Below are 23569 nucleotides of genomic sequence, written 5' to 3' on the forward strand. Positions count from 1 at the left end.
GAACTGGGAGCAGAGGCACCCTGAACTAGACAGTCTCAAAAAAAAAAAAAAAAGCCTAGAGGGCTTCAATAACTATGACAATCTCTCTTTGCCTGCTTCCTTGTCTATAAAGGGAATATAAAAACAATATGCCTACTTCAATTAACAGACTTAAATCATTTCTTAATCATTTACAGCAGTACCTATTACATAGTACATTTGTTAAAGAGGCATAGTCGTGCACGCGTGGAAATCCAGCACTCCGGAGGCTAAGACAGGAGGATCGCTGCGAATTTGAAGCTGGCCTGGGCTACATAGTGAGTTCAAGGCCAACCTAAACTACATAGTGTGACCCTGTCTCAAAAACAAAACAAAACGAAAAACAAAATAAAAAGGAATGGGGGTCTGGGGACTTGGCTCAGCGATGCACCACAAAAACGATGATGTGCATGATGGAATCTCCATGAAAAGGTAAGAATAAACTGATGATTAGACCTGCGTTGTATTTTTGGACTCTGTCCCAAGTAAGTTATCTGCCCTCAGTGTTCAGAAGAGCTCTGGTACCTAGGTCAAGCGCCTTTCATTTTTGAAAAAGAAGTGGGGTCCTTAATCTCCTTTTGACATTCATTTAAAAAGAGCCTTCCATCGACAGATGCGCACGAAGTTCCCTCTGGCGTCCAGGTGGTCCTGGCGCACTCGGGGAAGCTGAGGCCATAGAGGGTGGAGACGGGGTCGCCTGGGTGTCTCGCGACTGCAACGTCTGGGCTGGCATCCCGCCACCCTGGTCCACCGCGGCCAGGCCTGAGCCCCGGCGTCCTGCCACAAAGCTCCGGGCCGCCACGAAGACGGCATGCCCGCTAAGGCAGGTGCTCACCTTCCTCCAGTGGCGCCGGTTCCTCCTCGGTTGCCGGGTCAGGGTGCCCCGGCGCCATCGCCTCAGGCTCTAGATCTCCACCTACCCGTAGCCTGTCCGCCATTTCAAATTTCCGCGGGAGACCGCCAAGACCGGAACTAACGTGGTGACGAAGGCACTTCTGATTGGACAGTCGGGGCTACGTGCTTCCCGGAACCCTGCCCCCACCAACGCCTCGGACCGCCCCTCAGACCGCCCGCGCCTGCGACCGCTCCTCGCGCCGCCTGCTAGCCCTCCGCCCGTGTTCTCTTCCATGTTCGCAGTCTGGCTTTTTGAGACCAATTTAAAGCTGAATTAGAGGCCAGGGATGTAGCTCAGCGGCGCAAGCGCCTGCCTGACAAGCGCAAAGCCCTGAGTTTGATTCCTGCTACTAAAAAGAAAAGAAAAAGCTCAGCTGGGATATAATTTGGGGTAATCTCCAAAAAACTAACAAGCCACAGCACACTCATTACTAATATTATTACCTAAGGCAAGTCCCTTCACCCCTCACAAGCAGACTGTAGGATGAACTGAGTGAGGGTTCCTCTCTCAATACACACACATGGTATTTTCGTTTTGTTTTTTGTTCTGTTTTGTTTTCGTTTTTGTTTTTTTTCCGGTACCGGGAATTGAACTCACGACATTGCGTTTGCCAGGCAGGCGATGTGCCGCTGAGCTAAATCCCCAGCCCCCGTCACATGGTATTTTCAAGGACTGTTAAGTCATATTTAGTAAGTGAAAGTATTGTTATTAAAGGAAACTTATTTAATCTTCAAAAATGATCCAAGGAGACAAGTAATATTATTACATCTATTTTACAGATAGGGAGATGGAGTCACTAAGAAGTTCAGTAACTTCTCCCATCTAATACAACAGAACCAAGATTTGAAACCAGCTACCCTACACTCTAGAGGCCAGCCTTTAATGACCCTGCCGGGCTCTCCCTACCAGGCTGAGGTCCACCTGAGACAGCAGGGGTTCCCAGGACTCCAGGCAGGATAAGTCCACAAAAGACCAAGAGCCCAGTCATGACAGCATGGCATTCTTATCACAGGGAAACATCTCCACTTACTGCTTTGAAGGAAAACTTTAACTGCAATGGAACCAGGAGAGGCACCTGTGGAAACCTGCACTTAATTCAGCTATCTTTTCAGCAGTGTAATCTTACATTTATTCATTCGCTGAGCAAATGCTTTTTGAGTACCATAACATGAAAATACAGAAAACAATAAAATGAAGACTAACAACAGGCCTTAAAATACTTTTTAACCCTTCCAGCCACACACCTCAACAGTGACAGTATTTTTCCTCACCCATTTCCCTCAGTACTGGAGATAAATAGCTTTCTTCTCATTTAATAACCAAATATTTAGTCAACCATAAAGATCATAGCCAAAACAGTGCTACTGGAAATGTCTGGGAAAGGAACCAGAAGCAACAGGAAATACCTAATGCTGTTAGAAACTCCATTAATGACAAATTATTAAGATGGAAGCATCTACTATACACAGCCCTTCTAATTTCCAAACCTATGTCAACATTTATTAATCACTTGCTCAGATTATAGCTGTTATGGTTTGTGTCTAAATGTCCCCCATAAGCCTTATACCGTCATGGGGAGAGCAGACTTTTCATAGGTGGCTGCATCTAGAGTTTGTAATTGATTCATAATCAAATGCTGGGATTATGGTGTGGGTGCTACACCCGCCCTACGGCAGGTAGCCTGCATACAGAATAAGAAACAGTAAGAGTCTTGTTTCTCCCTTGCTGCTTTTGCTGCCTTCTGCCTGCCATGAATTGCTCTCCTCTGTGAAGCTACCCCGCTTTGAAGCCAGCTGACGACAGACTGAAACCTCTACAAAACTGTGAGCTAAATAAATTTTTCCTCCTTTGACTTTGCATGTTGGGTATTTTGTCCCACCAACAAGAAAAGTAACTAAGACAATAGCAAAGGTTGCTACAATCTTTTTCTAAGTGGAGACCTTTCAGGAGTACACATTACTGGACATTTTGTTATTCTCGATGCCCCCTCTTCTTACCCCAAGATATGGTTTTTCTTCTTTGTCCTTACTAGTTCCTCCCTCTGTCCCATCACAACCTCCTACCTGCTCTATGGTGGGGCATCACCCACTAGTCCCTGTTTTTTAATATTTTCACTCTCTTCACCACTGTGTCCTCACACTGTGATCACATGTGGGTTCAAAATTAACTGTGCTTCTCCTTCCCCCCAAATAAAACTATGCAAAGCCAAATTGCAACCTTGAGATATTGACTTCATACTTGATAGGTTCCTGCCTAAGTATGAATTATTGAATCATTATGGTGGTGGTCTAACATGGCTGAAGCCCAAAAACAACAGCCTATCTTCCAAATGACCACTTCCCCCGCTTCTCCCCTCAGCCCTGACTACAACTTCCTCTTACCCTTCCCAGCCCTCAAGCTCAGCCTCTAGCCAGAGTCCTCATAAACCCCCAGCCTCCTTTGTTTACGTAGGAGGAGCTCTGTGCTGCATACAGTCCTCTCCTCTCCACGTCCTGAGTAAAGGCCTCCTTTTCCCTTTTTGTTTGTTTCTTCTTCTGCATCAAAAAACCTAACAATACTTTGTTTATCTCTAGACCCAAACTCCTTGGTAGTGCCTTCCCTCTCCTTTCTGGCAGGGAAGCATCTCCCTCTAAGGCCTTTCCTTTCGGCTCCTCTTCACCTTCTCCTTACAGCCTTCAGTATGGAAGCTTGATTACCCACCATGAGATGCTTTCATACTTTGGACTCTACATCCTTGCTGTCCTGGCCCTTCTTCTCATTCTCTGACTACTCTTTCCTGCCCTCGTTTCCTCTTCCTTCCTTAGACACCTCAAACACAAGCGATTCCCAAGGAGTTATCATGTGCACTCTGTGGCAACCAGTGACCATGCAATAAAAGTATCAATTAAAAGCTAATATCAATTATATAAAACAATAAAAATAAAACAAAATGAGATAGATTAAGGCATGGCAAAAATTGGCTGGGGAAGTAAGTGTGACCTGTTAACTACAAGATCCATGAGCACATGCACAGAATAGTTCTCAAAGCTCTACACATGGACTTTTCCTGAGAACTCAAGCAGGTTTTCAGCAGGATGCCTGGACCTGATGTCAGCATAAGGTGTGGGAACCCAACACTGCCTCTCAGGACCAGAAATTCTCATGGATTTCCTCGAGATTTGGAAGTATAAAGGACACACCACACCATGAACATATTGCTATCATAACTTTCAGTGATAGCCCATACTATGTTTCCCAGATGCAACATGTACTTTTCTTTACTCTTACCTTTTATTTCTATTTACTCGGCCCAAGATCACTCTGCAGAGCCCATTTCTCTCCCATTCTTCACTTTTACTTTCTCAAATAAACTTTGCCACTTCTTTTTACTCATTTTACTCTTTGTTTGATCTAGAAACACTAGGTCTACTGGAAGAGAAAATAGTTGAAAATCTTGAAGACATAGAGGTAGGCAGAGAGTTCATGAACAAAAACCAAACTGCATGGGAAATACTCCAAAGAATCAATAACTGGGATCTCATCTTATTGAAAAGTTTGTGCATATCAAAAAAAATTACCAACAGGGTAAAAGAAAACCTACAAATTGAGAAAAAATTTTAGCCAATTGTTCCTCAGATAAAGGACTCCTATCTAAACCATATAAAGAATTTTACAAAATCAGGCCCCCCAAATTCAAAGACCCAATCCAAAAATGGGTATCTAAGATGAATATACACGTCTCACGTGCAGAAATACAAATGGAAAATAAATACGTGAAAAAATACCCAGGAGGGGAATAGCTGGGTTGAAGGGGACCTCTAATCCTAGTTTACTGAGGAATCTCCACACTGATTTCCACAGTGGTTGCACCAGTCTACACTCCCACCAACAGTGAAGAAGAGTTCACTGAGACAGACTCACTCTGATCCTCCTCTACACTCTAAGGAAAGTGTCAAGCCCAATTTGCTTCAGTTTTCTTTCTCTGGCCTTACTTCTAATCTTTTCCTACTATTTTGTACTTTCCTATTTAGAGGAATATAAAATTAGAAAGAAAAGAACTCTAGACTGTTCTAACCTTTTCCTCCCATTCAACAACTAAGTTAAGGGGCTGGGGATTTAGCTCAGCGGCAAAAGCGCCTGCCTGGCAAGCGCAAGGTTGGGAGTTCGGTTCCTGGTACCGGAGAAAAACCAAAAAAAAAAAAAAAAAAAAAAAAAACAACTAAGTTAAGCACATAGAAAATGAACATTTGCTAACAATGAAAACAGGGAAGTCATCTTAGAGGAGGAACACATATCCCATCTCTGAGTCAGATGAGACATTGGAATTTCACCCATCCAGGAGAACACACATAAAAGACATGTGCCAGCTTAATGTTCTGGACAGTTCTCACTCAGGAAACTGAACCTGAGACACCATGGAAAGAACCAATTTCTGGGTGAAACCAGGAGCTCCTTCCAAAAGCACCACACTTATGGGACCAAAACTCATTTAGCCCAAGGGAAGATCTTTCACCTTTCCTCTTCTCCTCCTATGTCTAGTTATACTGTATGTGTATAGGAAAAATACTTTGATAATAAGTTGTGGACTTTAAAACTTTGCTGTAAACTTCTAAAGCACTAGGTTAAGGATTTTGCTCAGGCTTTTAACTATCTCTTACAGAACTTTGACAAACAGTGTTTACTCTGCCGGCTAATTAAATGTTCTTAGAGTAGCTGCCACTCTTAAAGCAGAGGACACGTTTCCCCCAGCATCTCTTTGGTGAATCCCCATTGAAACCAATGGCCAATGGAATGTTGACCAGTCAGTTGAATTTCTTTCTAGAGACTGATTTCTGGTTGTTTGGGCCAATAGAAGCTGAGAACAACTGAGAGATCATGTCCAGGGATACTCTCAGGTGGATACCCAAAGGTTCCTCAGTAGAAGCTGGCTCCTGACCACAGAAAAATGTCCACTTATCTACTGTTCTTATTTCTCTGTGCTAGTAAACTAGAAATTCTCCCTAAGCTTTTCAGTCAATGTTAGAACCACTTAAGCTACCTCTCCCTTCAGAAATTAGTCTGAGGCAGCTTGCAAGGACTGTTTACATTTCACAGCAGCTGAGCAGGGGAATGATTTATATTTGTGCCTTACATATGTTAACTAAGAGTAAGAAAGAGATTTTAGTCAGCCTTAACTAATATGCCTTTACCAACATGTAAAATGTAATTGCTGCATGATAAATATGTTTAACCTATGAGCATTCAAAAATTTAAATAAAGGATAGCCTTTTCCTGCTGCTAGGAAAGGTTGCCTTGCTGATTAGATAGATAACACAAGTGTCTTGAAGACTTCTTTGCCCTAGGACACAGGGCAGAATTCTTCAGGTCAATTGTTTTTATCTGTCTCCAGAGGTGATCTTTATAGCACAACAGTAACTACTTACAACTCACCTTTTTTTATATATCTGCTCTCTTTCAAAGAACAAAAAGCAATAGTTTATTATAAAGTTGTGTTTCCTTTTTTAAACATTCCTTTCACAATTAAGACCAATTGTAACTTGTGCTTATAAATGTCCTATAGGAGTAAATTGAAGTCTCTTACTCCTTTAGCTTATACATGTCCAATAAGTGTAAGTGCACAGTTTCCAAGCTCCCCAGGAAGATGAAATTGTGTAGTAATTTGAGGGTGGGTAGGCTGCTCAGATTTTATCTGTTCTCTCCAGATGGCATCCACCTGCTCTGTAGTTGAATCTACTTGAGGGATGCCTTGAGGGTATAGAAATCAAATAAAAATAAAGAGGGGACATCCAAACTATTTCTTTTTGTACATGGAGTTGAAATTTCTTACTCTTTTGGAATGCATTCTTAAGCACTGGAAGATGTTTGACCCTTACATGTTAAAAAACAGCCATTTGATTTTTTTTGCACATGAACATGGCCTGCCTAATCTCGAGAGCCAAAATGGAATGCAAATGGAAATATTAACAACTAAAATCATACTGTAAAAAAGAGGGAAATGGTCAGAATTGCCTTATGTTCAAACTTTCTTTACATTAAGAAATAATTCATATTTATGCACAAGGTATACTTATAATCCATATGAGACCACCCACATTCATGTCTCTTTCTTTCAGTGACTTAAAGCACATTAAGCTAGAATTAGGAAAATATTCCAATGACCCTGATAAGTACATTGATGACTTTTTCTTTTTTTTTTTTTTTTTTTTTTTTTTTTTGTCTTTTTGAGACAAGGTCTTTCTATGCCGTTCAGGTTGGCATTGAACTCACTTTGCAGCCCAGGCTGGTCTCAAACTCACAACAATCCTCCTGCCTCAGCCTCCCAAGTGCTGGGATTATAGGCATGCTCCACCATGCCTGGCTCACTGATGTCTTTAGAAGATTTACTCAGATCTGTAAGGTAGGCTGGAAAAGTATAGTGTTAATCTTAAATCAAACACTCACTTCTAATGAGAGACAAGCAGCATTACAAGCTGCTATTACATTTGGGGATGAATATCATATTGTTAATTTTAAACAACCAGAAGATAGACAGCCAGGGTAACTACCAGTTCCTACTACAGCCCTAGCAGTCCCTATCCAAAATCTCTGCTGGCCTAACAGCCAGACAGGAGATTGGAGCAGGAGACATTTTCAAGTGTGTATTCTTGAAGGCCTAAGAAGGACAAAAACCAAGCCCTCTAGTTATTTTAAATTTTCGGCTAAATTTATCAGGAAAAAGATGAAAACTCCTCTGCCTTCTTAGATTGTTTACTAGAGACAATGGTAAAACTTGTATATTTCCCTATTCAATAGAAAGGCAGATTTTGCTTAAAGACATGTTTATTACCTAGTCAGCCCCAGATACTAGAAAAAAGCTACAAAAGATAGATTTTGCTGCAAATAGGTCACTTGATACTTTAGTAAAAACTGCCTCCTTAGTATTCTATAATTGAAACTGGGAGAAAAGGAGAGAAAACAAAGAGACCAAAAAGCAGCTGCCTGTGTTGTAGCCTTAAAAAACAAAACAAAAAAAAAAAAAAACAGACCCTAAGTCTGATTCTCTGGACTCCAAGAAGAGCTCAACAACTAGACTCAACTGCTACTACTGTGGAAAGCCAGGCCACCTTAAGAGGGACTGCCTTAAGAGGCCCCCCAAACCATATCCTGACTGCAAAGATGACCACTGGAGTTCAGACTGCCCTCTGCGGTGAAGGCTCCAGAGTTCGGATCCACCCTACCAGTTGGTCCAGTAAGACTGAAGGGCCTTGGGGCACTCTGCCTTCTCCCTCTGGCTAGACTGTCATCTCTACCTGTCATCTCCATGGAGGAGCACTGAGTAATCATGACTATAGAGGAAAAGAAACCAACCTATTACTAGACATTGGCATAGATCTCTTTGTCCTTCTCCAACCCTGGCCTTCCCTCCAGTCATCACACCTCAATAAAAACAGTCACTGGAAAAATACCTATCGTAAGCTGTAACTAGGGTAACTTTCCCTTCACCTGTTCCTTTTAGTTATGCCTAAAATCCCAGCCAATCGTGGAGAGATTTTATCCTGTCTAAATACTGTTTTAGATATATATATATATAGATAGATAGATATAGATAGATAGATATCTGTATATATAGATATATATCCAGGTTGCCAACAAAGAAAAAAGATGCTGAGACTGGTTTTTTATAAATGTAATACATATTATTGTTCATGGACAAAAAATTAGAGTTTTTAATCTGGTTTTCACAAGTCATCAAAAATTTAGAGATAATTATAACTAAAGCTAGAGGGACTTATGACAGAATGTCAGACTCCATTAATAAAGGAGTCTAAGAGCCACTGGGTTACAGTTGCTGTCCCTTAAAAACAGTTTCTAAACTTACTTGTCAGCTGTAATGCTCATGCTTTGATTATACATGCTGTAATTTCTCAAAAAAATTTGTTCTTCCTAGAAGATGCCAAATCCCAAGTAATCATACAGATAAAACCAATAACAAATATGCTAGATTCTTTTTAGATTCCTTTTACCAGAATCCACCAGATCTTGTCTAGAGAGAGGGTTACATGACACATATCAAGGCCTTAACTAACTATACTCATAATGTATTACATTATACTATATAATATAAGTAATATTGGTTAATCTATTATTAATTATAATCTATATTAATCTATTATTAATCTATACTGTATTATACTATAGTTTTCCAAATGTTACCATTGGGAAAAATAGGACAATGTGAACAGCAATCTCTCTCTTCACTCTATTCTATTTTCACACCAAATTTATGGTTATAATTTATATAAATAAAATGTAAATATTCTAACTATGCATACCTATGTTTTCACAAATATATGTAGCTATGTAATCAATACGACAACAAAGATAAAGGATATTATCATTATTCCAAAAGATTCCCTCATGACTCTTTCCTGTCAACTACCCTTCCTCACACATCATAAACAAACAATAACAAAACCTTCCAGGCCCTGGTAATGATCGATCTGCTATCACTGTACAATTATTTTGTCTTTTGTATTTTCTAGGTTTTATGTAAAAAGGATCATAGACCATGTGTACTACATAATTCCAACTATGACATTCTGGAAAAGAGAAAAGAACAGTTGCTGGAATTACAAAAAAGAAAGAAACAAAGAAGCAAAGCACAGAAGATTTTTAGAGCAGTGAAGCTCTTCTATATGATACTATAATGGTGAATACATGTTATTATAAATTTCTCCAAATCAATAGAATGTACAACCAACAATGAACAACCTAGCCAGGCATGGTGCCACATGCTTGTACCTCAGCACTCTGGGAGGCTGAGCCAGAAGGATCACAAGTTCAAACCCAACCTGGATAATTTAGCAATTTGTGAGACCCTGATTTAAAACATTTTTTAAAGGTAGGATATGTGAAGGCCCTGGGATCAATCCACACTATCACCACCACCACCATTTAAAAAAGACATGTAAACTTTCCATTTCAGACAACAGTGATATGTCAGTGTGGGTTTATCAGTTGTAGCAAATGTACCATTCTGCTGGGAGACATTGATACTGGGAAGTCTTCAATGGTAATCAATCATTACCAGGGCCTGGAAGGTTTTGTTATTGTTTGTTTATGATGTGTGAGGAAGGGTAGTTGACAGGAAAGAGTCATGAGGGAACCTTTTGGAATAATGATAATATCCTTTATCTTTGTTGTCGTATTGATTACATTGATTACATTGAGGGCATATGGGAACACTACTTTCCACTCAATCTTACTGTGAATCTAACACTGGTCCAAATGGAGAAGAACAAGAAGAAGGAGCTGGGCGTGGCAGCACACGCCTGTAATCCCAGCACTTGGGACGCTGAGGCAGGAGGATCATTGCAAGTTTGAGACCAGCCTGGGATACAAAGTGAGCTCAAGGCCAGCCTGAACTGCATAGCGAGATCCTGTCTCAAAAAGACAAAAAAGAAGAAGGAGGAGGAGTAGGAGGAATTTAGAACCTACCAGACCTATGTTGGAGTTCTTCAGGCTCTCAGCTGGACCCACTTCTCCTTTGCTTATGTTATTTCACTAGGTAATTTCACCCAGTCTCACTACAATTCCATAATATGTGGACTGTTATCCTCACCATTAGCTCTGCATGTCCAATTGCCTACTACTTATTTCAAGATCATGTGGTCCAAATCCAAATTCTTCATTGGTGCTTCACACTTGACTTTGATCCTTAAATTCTCCACTGGAATAAATGATACTACCATGTATCCACTTTCTCAAGAGAGAAACAGAGGAGTCACTTGTATACACCCAACCCATCAGTAAATTATGTTGATCAACCCCCATATATGAGAGTCTTACATTCCTCACTTCCCCACAGATCACCCTATTCCAAACCATGAGCTTCTCTTCTCTGGGCACCTGAAACTATTTCATAATTGGTCTCTCTCCTATTTATTTCTCTGTCTTCTACCAATTCATTTTTTTTTAAAGTCACTTCCTATGAGTGTCACTGCATTTAAGATGCAGTCCTAAAAACCATCATCTGACCCCCATTGATTTCCATGATCCCAGACCCCTTCATACCCCTTGCTTACTTTACTTAAGCCACACTAAACTTTTTTTCTGTCCCTCTAACATTCTAAGCTTCTGTCCTTCACCATCTTTGTGCACATGTTTCTTCCATCTGGCATGCCCTTCTCACCAAAACTTTCTGATCAGTCTCTGTGCCTTCATGGCAGAGTAACTGTAGGTATCTCCAGTGTCGCAGTCTCAAGAAAGTGGCCCCTGATTTCATAGCCCCTTGAATTTTTTGTTTGTAGGACTATCACAATTGGCATTTCTCTGGTGTTCCTGCCTCCCCCTTAAACAGTAAGCTCCATCAAGACAACAATCCTGTTTACTTTTTTATCATTATGTCATAGCACCTCACACAGTAGCTAGCGCACAACCAACACTCAATAAATGTTTGTAATGTCCATCAATAAATAAATCAGGATGTGGGTATTCATTATGCCAAAGACCAGCCCCTGAGCTGTATCTTCACAGCAGATTCCTTTGAAGAGAAGGGCTCTCCCCTTGATCAACCTTCCTGCTGTGATTTGTGAGTCTTTTATTTACCAGCAGCTTTTGCTCTGAATCACATAAGTGCCCCAAGTGTAGCTGACTCCTACTTGGCCTTGGATGAACATCCCTTTTCATCAAGGCCTTACCTTAAACGCCCAATCTAAATTATATCTCATAGATCCACCATTCTCTATCACTACGCCCAGTTAGTTTCTTACAGAGCATTTTCACAATTTGTAACCATCATTTTCTTATTTGTTTGTTCCTGGCCACGGGCAGGAAGGACTGTATTCTATTCACCAATCTCTCCTCAGTGCCGGGCACAGTACCTGGAACCTGGCTGGAACCTCATAAATATTTTTGTGGTGCACATGCCAGTAATCCCAATACTCAGAAAGCTGAGACAGGATGATCACGATGAGATGAAGGCCAGTCTGAACTATACAGTGAGAACTTGTCTCAAAGAAAACAAAGCAATATCTTGTGTCGATGAAAAGATGCAATGGTTAAAGACATTCCCAGAACAGATATCTACGACTTGACTCATTCAACAACACTGTCTTTGGGTGCTTATTTGCATTTTGTCAGTCTGCTGAAAGCCTGATGACTAGGGGTTGACCACAGGCAGGAACCACAGTCTTTTTCAAGCTGGAAGAGGGACAGATAGAGTTTCCTCTCATTAATCTGTCCAATCAGAGACTCTGGGTACAATTAGCACAATCTATCTCTTTGTAGCTCAGTCTCTGCTGTTAATCATGAGGTCATTAACCTTCACTTGATAATATGCTCAGGTTTAACTCAAAGAAGCCTATTACTATGGCAGTGTAAATCTCTGTCTCCTGGCAAGGATGGCATAGGAATGGCACAGGATAAGCGAGGGAAGTTCTGGACATGTCTCTGACTTTCTATTGGTTTTGTCTGATTACAAGAATGTAGAAATACAAGTCTCAGACATGGTACTCTGGTGAATTCCTGGGCCTCAGTTTCTTTAATTTAAAAGTGAAGAATTTGGACTAAATGAATGTTTTTCAAACTCAGATCCAAGATGTCCAAAGAAGTTCCAGAAGTAGGGGAAAGTTTTGGGGATCTGTATGTCGCACCTATTTTTCCAACTAGAAAATCTCTACTTTTATCTGCCTCTCAAGTTTTGTTTAATTTCAGCAAAAATATACAAACTACTCTCTGTTGTAAAATATCTAACAGCAAAATGATCCAAGTTCCTTGGATCACCTCTCCTAATTTCACTTCCCTCTCTCCACTCCTGCAAGTAACTGATTAGTTTGAAAGGGTTTTACTCTGTGACAGGATGGTGAGACCCAGGGTAATTTTTTTTTTTTTTTGTCTTTTTGAGACAGGGTCTCACTATGCAATTTGGGTTGGCCTTGAGCTCACTTTGTAGCCTAGCCTGGCCTCAAAATAGTAGTGATCCACCTGCCTCAGCCTTCTGAGTTGCTGGGATTACAGGCATGAGCCACCACACCCGGTGACTCAGTGTAATTCTTTCCAGGTTCTTTGTGTTCTGAACAAAGAATTGGCCAAGACACACAGAGAAGGTAATAAGGAATGTAAATGTACTGCAGGTGGAAAAGAAGTAGATCCTGCTAAGTGACAGTGAACAGATTCACAAAAGCCTGAGGATAAATGGAAAGGAGTCTTTTGTATCTGGAATTTCTAGTGTGAATAAGACCTTGGAATGGCTATCCTGTCAAAAACTGACTTGGTGTAGTGAAAATTTAAACTATGCTATCAAAAACTCTCTAAACTTTGCATCACATGCAAGTGAAGTACTGAAAATAGCTCTTTTCTAATTGGTTCTATGTTCAGTGCTCAGGAGCTATACAGTCATCCTGGATCCTGTTTTTTGTGCATCTCCTCTGGATCTCTATGACTTTGACAGATTCCATGCAGTTGTTTGATCAATTTGCTCCAACCCTAATATCCTACTTCAACCTTTTAATACTTAATAATCTCAGTCTTTTAAAATATTTATCCATATATATGGACATATTTCCATATATGTGTATATGTATGTACATGTGTATATATAAATATGTTACCAGGTTCTGGGGTTCTGGGGACTCCTAGAAATTCTTTCTAGGTTCTCCTTGTTCTGACCAAAGAATTGGACAAAACAAGCAAAAAGGTAGTGAGGTTTTACATGTACTAATGGTAAAAAAAGCAACATGCTCTGCAGAAAAGATATGGGCCAAAGTCAGAAAAAAAGTGCACTCTGCAGAGTGAGAATACACCACTATGAAAGAAAAGCACAGTGGCCAAGAACTAAATGGTAGCCATCTTTGAGTTTTTTGTTTTCTTATGTTTTGAAACAAGGTCTTACTGTGTACCCCAGGCTGGCCTCAGACTCATGGCAGTCCTCTTACCTTAGCCTCCCAAGTGCTGAGATTATAGATATGTACCCCCATGACCAGCTGGAGGCTTTTTTTTTTGTATCCCTTACTTGTCAGGCTGACATTAAGCCTAGGCTGACCTATCAAAAACCTGCTGGAGTTCTCATGAGAAAAACCAAAGACAACATTCTTCGATCACAGGTACAGGGCTTTTGGAGCTGTTTTTCTGCACATTTCCTGGATCACTGTAATTGACAAGGCACACCCACTTGCTCAGCCTCACATACACATGTGTAATTTTGTATGTTATATGCACTCACACTCTTAGAAAATGGACATCACTTTGTGTATGTGCAAGTTATTTTAATTGTTTAAATAATATAATTTTGACACCTTGTTAATTAACTTTCTATTTCAGCAATATATCTGGGGCATTGTTCACCTTGGATCTAGAATTCTACCTCATTCTTTTTAATCCACTACATTATCAATGCTCTGAAATAAATAAATAAAACATTGCCCAATTTGATGCATGCAGGGAACCTAGGGCCAGTGGCATGATAAAAAACAAAACAAAACAAAACAAAAAAACTTTTACCAATAGACAACGGAAGTAGAAAAGACAAAAGATTCTTTAGATCAGGGTATGCTGCCGAGGAAGAGAGCAGGAGTTTCCAAGAAAGGAATGTGTTGTTTAACATGTTTATAACATTTATATCTTCTAGTCAAGCTAATGTTCACCTGTGCTATTACTACTATGGGTGATGGGGGATCCTGAACAGGTTTCCAGGTTCTTGTACACAGTGAACAGAGAATTGACAGTTGCACACAATGGTACAGAAAAAAGCACTTAAGTTTAAAGAGCAAGCAGGTTCATGCTGGTGGGAAAGAAAACAATGAGAATGAAAAGGAAGAATGGCACTGCCATTGAATGGGCAGCAGGTCTAGCATGCATGTTTGGAATCCCAAATTGATGAATGTTCTGCTTATCCTCAGAGGGTAATGTCTCTGTCAATAATGTGGGACTCAACTTCTTCTGTAAGACTGCTCCTGTGGAGATATGAGCTCAATGGCCCCATATTTTCCAGATGATACTATAACACTCGTTCATTTTGGAAGCTGCATTGCCAATTTACCCCTTAATCTGGGACTGTCTTGAATTGTTCAAATAAAAGACAAGAGGAGGCACCATGGAACAAGGTCATCATAATAACAAGGTCATTATGCTAGACAGCATAATAGCCAAGCCTAAAATATTTTCCTACACCTGGAGAAAATAGCTGTGAGAGACTGCAGCCCTGTCTTCTCTATCAAAGGATATAAACAGAAGTTCTTCCATCATAGACTCCAGCCCCTCCTGAACACACTGAAATTACAAGAAATACCTGCTTTCCTTTTTAAATTCTGGCATTAGATCTGTGGGATGGGGGGAACCCATGAGCAGAGTGAATCAGGGCCTTCTCCATTGTATCTGTGGGATGGCAGGGACCTGCAAGCAGAGTGAATCTACACCACGCTTCTGCCATTCTCTCTGTGGGATAGCAGAGACTCAGAGCACCAAACAGCAGAGTCTTTCAGGGGAGTGGAGAGACACTCGCCTTTGTAGAGTAGACTGACAGGAACCCCAGGACCTGAGACCCAGGAAAATACCTGGGTCCCAGGTGCCTGGGCACACACATGACCTTGAAAGGAAGAGTGATTGATGAGACCAGAAGCACGGAAGTGTCTGTCGCAGCAGCAAGGACCCAGCAGTTGAACTCTGGAGAATTCCACCAGCAGAAGTCCAGTCCCAGGCCCCACATCCAGAGGCCAAGATCAGCTCCATACCCAACAAACTTCTGGGATTAAATATAGACACCATCACAGAGCTATGAGCACCAGAGGTATTGTACTACTCTCAGTCTCCCTTGTTTGTCTGATTGGGTATCCTTCTCCTGTCTGAGTGGATGTCATCCTGTTTTCTTCTGGAATTGGTAGATTTTTTTGTATTTGGGGTCTTTATATTTTCTTTTTCTATATTGCTTTCCTCTATTTTTCTCCTATCCTTTTTCTTTCTTTTCCCCTTTGGTTCATTTTCATTCCTCTTTCCCTTCTTTTTTCAATGCTTAGGTGTCTTCCCTTTCTTTTTCATTTTCTTCTATAGACTCACTTTCTTTCCTCAACTACATCTTGAATTTATACTGTCAAATAAGTAAACATTTTCTCTGCTCTTTCCAATTACTCCTTTGTATTCTATTTTCTTCTTTCCCTCCTATGTTCTCCAGTTACACAATACTCAGTGATCATCCTTTAATTTCCAGCCCTAACTCTACTATATTTGATCTCACTTATCACTTTAGCCAATCCCCTAGCCATCTTAACCCCCCTGCTCCTGACAGAAGGGTAAAATCACCTAAGGGGAAAGACACTGCATACAAGTACACAGTATATGTTTGATTTTGTTACATAATTTTAGAGTTTACTCCCACAGTCAGAGGTAGCAGGTTATTGGTTACCATAGTTCATCAGTAGTTTAACTGCACCTGAAACTATTGTTATTACTAACTGTACTACTTTAGCCAGGATGTCATACATGTTATAAACACTTTTTCTCCCTTGTCTGATAACACTGTAACTGTATGAGGTCATAATCATCACCACAACCCAGTATCAAAGGATTAGGAACTGAGCCAAATAGTAATCTTGCATCCTTTACAAATTGGAAAACTAGGGTCCAGGGATAGCTGTAAAAAACCACCTACATCTAGAAGACATCTCTTAAGAACAGATACCCTCTAAAGAAACCTAAATACTAGCAATAAAGCTATAAATCGTAAGAAATTGGAAAGTGTCAACATAGAAAAGAAAATAAAAAAGGGAAAATAGAAAAGGACAAGATGCAGAAGCAAAATGCAACCCCAGACACCTAGCCCAACCAGAACAAGACCAGAACTTAAGGAGACAGATGAAATTGGAAGTGAAGCACCAGAACATTCTGAAATGATAGCAGCAGAAGTGAAAAAACAAGTGGAAAAGGCCATGGAGAAAATAATTCTCAGGTACAGCAAGAAATGATGCTTAAAATCAAAGATATTAGAGTAGACACAGATAAATGAATAGACGAACATAGAAAACTGATGGAACAAATAATGCACAGTATAGAAAGAAACTGAATCCATAAAACAGATCCAAAGAGAAATCCAAAAGATTAAAACCTCCATTGAAAGTATATGCAACAGGTAGAATGAAGAAGATAGGATTTCAGATCTTGAAGACAGAATTACAGACAGTAATAGTGAAAAGTAAGATATCTTAAAATTAGCAAGACACCATGAAAAATCAGTCCAACAACTACAAGACGAAGGAATGAAGCAAATAAGATTGGAGTCAATGAGAAACTTGGAGACAGCACAAATGACATTAAAAAAAAAACTTCACAGAAATAATGGCAGAAAACTTTCCAAGTGTGGATAAAGAATTTGACATACAAATAAATGAAGCATGTAAAAATTTAAACGTCCATGACAATAATAAAACTACACCAAGACATAGTAATCAAGATTCCAGAAATTCAGCACAAGAATAAAATATTGAAAGCTATTAGAATAAAGAAACAGATCACCTATAAAGGAAAGCCCATCAGAATTATGGTAGACTTCTCAACACACACCCTCTAGTCAAGATCTTGGAGTGAGGGGGCTGGGGATTTAGCTCAGCGGCACAGCTCCTGCCTGGCAAGCACAAGGTCGTGAGTTCAATTCTTTTCAACAAAAAAAAAAAAAAAAAGATCTTGGAGTGAAATATTTCAAGTCCTGAAAGTCCACAACTTCCAGCCTAGATTGATGTACCTTGCAAAATGATCTTTCAAAATTAATGGAGAAATAAGATATTTCCATGACAAAGAACAACTGAAGAGATTTATGAACACCAAAACAGTGCTACAAGAAGTACTAAAAGATATTCCAGACAGGGATAAAAACGACCACAATTGTAAGAACAACAGAAAAAAAACACCAGGCAGGGCAAGCAATTAAACAGAGAGAGAAAGCAGGGGACCAACAGCAAAAAAATATCATGACCAAGATAAGCCAATACATATCAGTTATAGCCATCAATGTAAATGGCCTCAACTCACCAATCAAAAGAAACAGATTGGCAGAGTGGATCAAGAAACAAGATGCAACAATATGCTGTATACAAGAAACACATTTAACGTAAAAAGAAATTCATAGACTGAAAATCAAAGAAAGGAAAACAATCTTCCATGCAACAGGAACCCAGAAAAAAGCAGGAGTAGCTATTCTTCTTGCAGAAAATGTCAACTTCAAACCGAGAATGATCAAAAGGGATAAAGAAGGTCACTACATGCTTGTTAGGGGGAAACTACAAAGGGAAGAGGTAACAATCATAAATATATATGCCCAAATACAGCAGCACCCAACTATATAAGATAATTATTAATAGACATAAAAATCAAAAAAGCAATAACACAATTGTAACAGGAGACTTCAACACTCTATTGTCACAAAGAGATAGATCAACTAGACATGAAATCAGCAAAAATTAACAGGACTGAACCAAACCTGTGAACAAATGAACTTATTAAACATTTACAGAATGTTCCAACCTATAGCATCAGAGTATACATTCTTTTCAGCTGCACAAGGGATTCTATCTAAAATACAGCACACAGTAGTACATAGAACATGCTTAACTAAATGCAAAGGAATTTAAAATATCCCATGCATATTATCTGATCATAATGCAATGAAATTGGAAATTAATAACAAAGGGAACCATAAAAGCTCCATAAACACATGGAAATTAAATAGCAGCCTTTTCAAAAGCCAATGAGTCACCGATGAAATTAAAGAAGAAATTAAACAATATTTACAAACAAATGAAAATATAAATGCAAATCATTGGAATCTGTGGGATGCACTGAAAGCAGTCCTCAAAGGGAAATTTATAGCATTGAACTCACACATCAGGAAAACCGAATGAGAACAAATAGCCTAATTGTACACCTCAAACTTTTAGAGAAAGAAGAACAAGCTAAGCCCAAAGGCCAAAGAAGGGAGGAAATTATAAAGGTCAGGGCAAATGCCTGGCAAGCACAAGGTTGTGAGTTCGATACCCAGTACTGGAAAAAAAAAAAAAAAAAAACCAAAAACAAACAAACAAAAGATCAGGGCAGAAATTAATGCAAATGAGATGAAGAAAACACCACAAAGAATTAACAAATCAAAGAGTTGGTTCTTTAAAAAAAGTAAATTAAATTGATAAACTCCTAGCCAACTTTATCAAACAAAAGGAAGGAAAAAATTCAAATCCATGCAATAAGAAATGAAAAGGGTGACTACAGATCTTATAGAAATTCAGAAGATCATCAATACCTACTTTAAAAATCTTTACTTCCATTGAATAGAAAACACAGAAAAAAATGATCAGATTCCTACATACTTATGAATTACCAAAGTTGAATCAAGAAGATCTAAAAATTCTGAATAAACCAATATTAATTAATGAAATTAAAAATGTGATTTAAAACCTACCAGGCCCCTGCTGCCATCATGGGAAGTTTCCTTGGACTGGGAAGCCTTAGTGCATTGTCTGGGAGCTCAGGACCCCTCGTTCTACCCCCTGCCACTAACATGGGAAAGACCCTAGGTTCCAGAAATCCAGGGTTTGCTTTCTGTGAGCCCCAAACCTAGTACCCTGCCTTCCATACCATTGCGGGAATGACGCTGAATCCCCACAAACCTAGAGAGATTTGAAAATGATTAAAAGAAAGCAAAACGCAGCCCTCCACCCCACCCAGAACAAATTCAGGAAACATCAAAATGGAAGAACATGGAAGTCACACACCTGAAATTTCTGAAATGATAGCACCTGAAGTAAAGAACCAACTATACCAGGCTACAGAGGAATTAAGAACAGAAATCATCGTGCAGGTAAGAAAAGAAATGACAACCCTAATGAAAGAATTGCTCTCAGCATATCAAAAGAAGACATAAATTAAAAAAAAATAGATAAGCCAAAAAAATGGTGGAAACCTTGAATGAACAGTACAGGAAAGAATTAGAATGCATTAAACAGATTCAAAGAGATTCAGGAAATTAAAAATTCCACTGAAAGCTGGCAAAACAGCTTGAACGAAATGGAAAATAGATTTTCAGACCTAGAAGATGGCATTGCAATTAGCAATTGTGAAAAGAAAGATCTCTTAAAAATAACAAGGGAGGGGCTGGGGATTTAGCTCAGCGGCAAAAGCGCCTGCCTGGCAAGCGCAAGGTCGTGAGTTCGGTTCCCGGTACCGGAGAAAAACCAAAAAAAAAAAAAAAAAAAAAAAAAAAATAACAAGGGAACAGCAAATAACAATTCAACAGCGGCAAGATGAGGCAAAGAAAAACAATATAAGACTGATAGGTGTCAACAAAAGAGCAGGAGGCAACATGAATGACATAAAAAGATTACTGATAAAAGTAATAGCAGAAAATTTCCCAAGCATGGGAGAAGAACCTAACATACACTAAGTGAGGCACAAAGAACTCCAATTAGCCATAACCAAAATAAATCTACATCCAGACACATAATAATCAAGATCCCAGACATTTAACAAAAGAACAGAATATTTTCTGGTGTTAGAGAAAAGAAACAGATCACCTATGAAAGAAAAATTCATCAAAATCACAGAAGACTTCTCATCAAAAACCATGAAGTCAAGAAGAGCTTGGAGTGACATATTTCAGGTCCTGAAAGAAAAAACTTCAGACACAGATTGCTGTACCCTGCAAAGCTATCTTTCAAAATTGATGAAGAAATAAGATACTTCCATGACAAAGATCAACTGAAGAAGTTCATGACCACCAAACCAATCCTACAAAGAGAACTGAAAGATATTCTACAAAGAGATAAAAATGACCACAACTTCAAGACCAACATAAGAAAAGAACTACAAAGCAAGGTAAGCAATTAAACGGAGGAAAAAAGTACAGAACCAAGAGTGGGAAAATTACAAGACAAAGATAAGTCAAAACATATTAGTAATGACAGTTAATGTAAATGGCCTCATTTCACCAATCAAAACAAACAGACTGGCAGAGTGGATCAAGAAACAAAATCCAACAATAGGCTGTACACAAGAAACACATTTAACTCAAAAGGAAATTCATAGACTGAAAGTCAAAGGATGAAAAACAATACTCCATGCAACAGAAACTCAGAAAAAAGCAGGAGTAGCTATCCCATTTGCAGACAATGTGAACTTCAAACCAACAATGATCAAAAGAAATAAAAAAGGTCACCACATTCTTGTTATAGGAAAACTGCAAGAGGCAGAGATAACAATCATAAATATCTATGCCCCAAATGTAGGAGCACCCAAGTATATAAGGCAAATTTTGTTTTTTAAATTTTTTTATTATATATATATATATATATATACAGGGAATAGAACTGAGGACCTTGTGCTTGCCAGGCAGGCATTTGTGCTGCTGAGCTAGATCCCCAGCCCTGTAAGGCAAATTTTGACAGACTTTACAAATCAAATAAGTAAGAACACAATTGTAACAGGGGATTTTTAACAACCCCATTGTCACAAAGAGATAGATCAACTAGACAAAAAATCAGCAAAGAAATAAAAACTAAACCAAACCCGTGAAGATATGGACTTAGTATACCTTTACAGAGCATTCCACCCAATGTCAGAATACACATTATTCTCAACTACACATGAGATGTTCTCTAAAATAAACCATACACTAGCACATAGAACATGTTTAAGTAAATGCAAAGGAATTTAAATTATCCCATGCATATTATCAGACCATAGTGCAATGAAACTGAAGATTAACAATAAAAGAAATCACAAAAATTACATAAACACAAGGAAATTAAATAACATCCTGCTGAACAACAAATGAGTCACAAGAGAAATTAAAGGTGAAATTAAACAATACTTGCAATCAAAGAAAAATACAGATACAAACTACTGAACCTGTGGGATGCAATGAAAATAGCCCTCAGAAGGAAGTTTATAGTAGTGGATTCCCACATCAGGAAAATAGAATGAACATAAATAAACAAACTTACGCTGCACCTCAAACTTCTAGAAAGAGAAGAGCAAATAGCCAGAGCAATTAGATAAGAGAGAGAAATAAAAGGAATAAGGATAGGAATAAGGATAGGAAAGGAAGAAGTGAAATTATCATTATTTGCAGATGACAAGAAACTCTACATGGAAGACCCCCAAAACCACCAAAAGACTCTTAGAATGAATAAAAAAATCCAGTAGCACAGCTAAACACAAAATGAACACTCAAAAATCAATAGTATTCCTATACACAAACAACAAACATACTGAGAGAGAAATAAGGAAATCCATACGTTTCACAATAGCATCCAAAAAGTTGAAATAGTTAGGAATCAGTGTAACAAAAGAAGTAAAAGATCTATACTGCACTACACTACTTTGAAAAAAGAGATTTAAGAGGATTTCAGAAAATGGAAAGATAATCCTTGCTCATAGTTAGGAAGAACCAACATTGTCTTGTTCCTGATTTTAGAGTGAAAACTTTCAGTTTTTGACCATTTAACAAGACAGGATGTCCATTGTCACCACTCCTATTCAACATAGCTCTGGAAAAAGTAGCCAGAGCAATTAGACAAGAGAGAGAAATAAAAGCAATAAGGATAGGAAGGGAAGAAGCAAAATTATTATTATTTGCAGATGATAAGATACTCTACATGGAATGCCCCAAAAACCACCAAAAGACTCCTAGAATGAATTAAAAAATTCAGCAGCATAGCTGGACACAAAGTCAACACTCAAAAATTAAAAGTATTCCTATACACAAATAACAAACATACTGAGAGAGAAATAAGGGAATCCACACGTTTCACAATAGCATCCAAAAAGTTGAAATACTTAGGAATCAATGTAACAAAAGAAGTAAAAGATCTACACTACATTACAGAACTTTGAAAAAAGAGATTTAAGGGCTGGGGATTTAGCTCAGTGGCAAAGCGCCTGCCTGGCAACGCAAGGTCCTAAGTTCAATTCCCGGTACCAGAAAAAAACAAAAAAACAAAAACAAAAAGATTTAAGAGGATTTCAGAAAATAGAAAGATAATCCTTGCTCATAGTTAGGAAGAAGCAACATGATGAAACTGGCTCTATTTCTAAAATTGTTATACAGATTCAATGCAATCCCAATCAAAATACCATTAGTATACCTCACAGATCTACAGAAAACATTCCTAAAATTCATCTGAAACCAGAAGAGACCCAGAATAGCAAAAGCAATCCTGGGCAACAAAGGTAAAGCAGGAGGCATCACAATCTCTGACTTGAAATTATACTACAAAGCTACTATGATAAAATCAGCATGTTATTGGCAAAAAAAAAAAAAAAAAAAGACCTGAGGATCAATGGAACAGACTGGAAGATGCAGCCACCACCACAAAGACACTTAGCCACCTTATCTTTGACAAAGGGGCCAAACATCTCCACTAGAATAAAGATAGCCTCCTTAATAAATGGTGCTGGAAAAACTGGCTCTCCACATGCACAAGGCTGAAATTAGATAAATGTCTATCACCATGCACCAAACTAAAGTCAAAATGGTTTAGAGATCTAAATATTAAAACACTCCAGAAAGCTTCAAGAACACTGGTGAGCCACCGGTGCACATCCCTGACTAGTATGTGAGGCAGGTGATGCCCTAGGAACCCTCTGGGACCTCGGTGGCTACTCCCCACACCCCGAGCATGTCTGTGGGTTCTGGTCTGAACCCTGGACATCTTCAGGAACCCC

The 23569-nt window shown here is 39.0% G+C and overlaps 1 protein-coding gene across 3 annotated transcripts in view; it reads right to left on the reverse strand.

Moving 5' to 3' along the window:
* The window catches only part of Shcbp1 (SHC SH2-domain binding protein 1), a 66659-nt gene extending 65664 nt beyond the window's left edge, over positions 1 to 995 (reverse strand). For all 3 annotated transcript variants that reach the window (XM_013518688.1, XM_005392973.1, XM_005392972.1), the window contains exon 1: positions 854 to 995. In XM_013518688.1, coding sequence (XP_013374142.1) covers positions 854 to 956 — 103 coding nt within the window. In that variant the 5' untranslated portion in view covers positions 957 to 995. The remainder of the gene's footprint in view (positions 1 to 853) is intronic.
* Positions 996 to 23569: the final 22574 nt, after the last annotated feature.

Source organism: Chinchilla lanigera, unplaced genomic scaffold (genome assembly GCF_000276665.1).
Source record: "Chinchilla lanigera isolate Chin_1 unplaced genomic scaffold, ChiLan1.0 scaffold00047, whole genome shotgun sequence".
Lineage (NCBI taxonomy): Eukaryota > Metazoa > Chordata > Mammalia > Rodentia > Chinchillidae > Chinchilla > Chinchilla lanigera.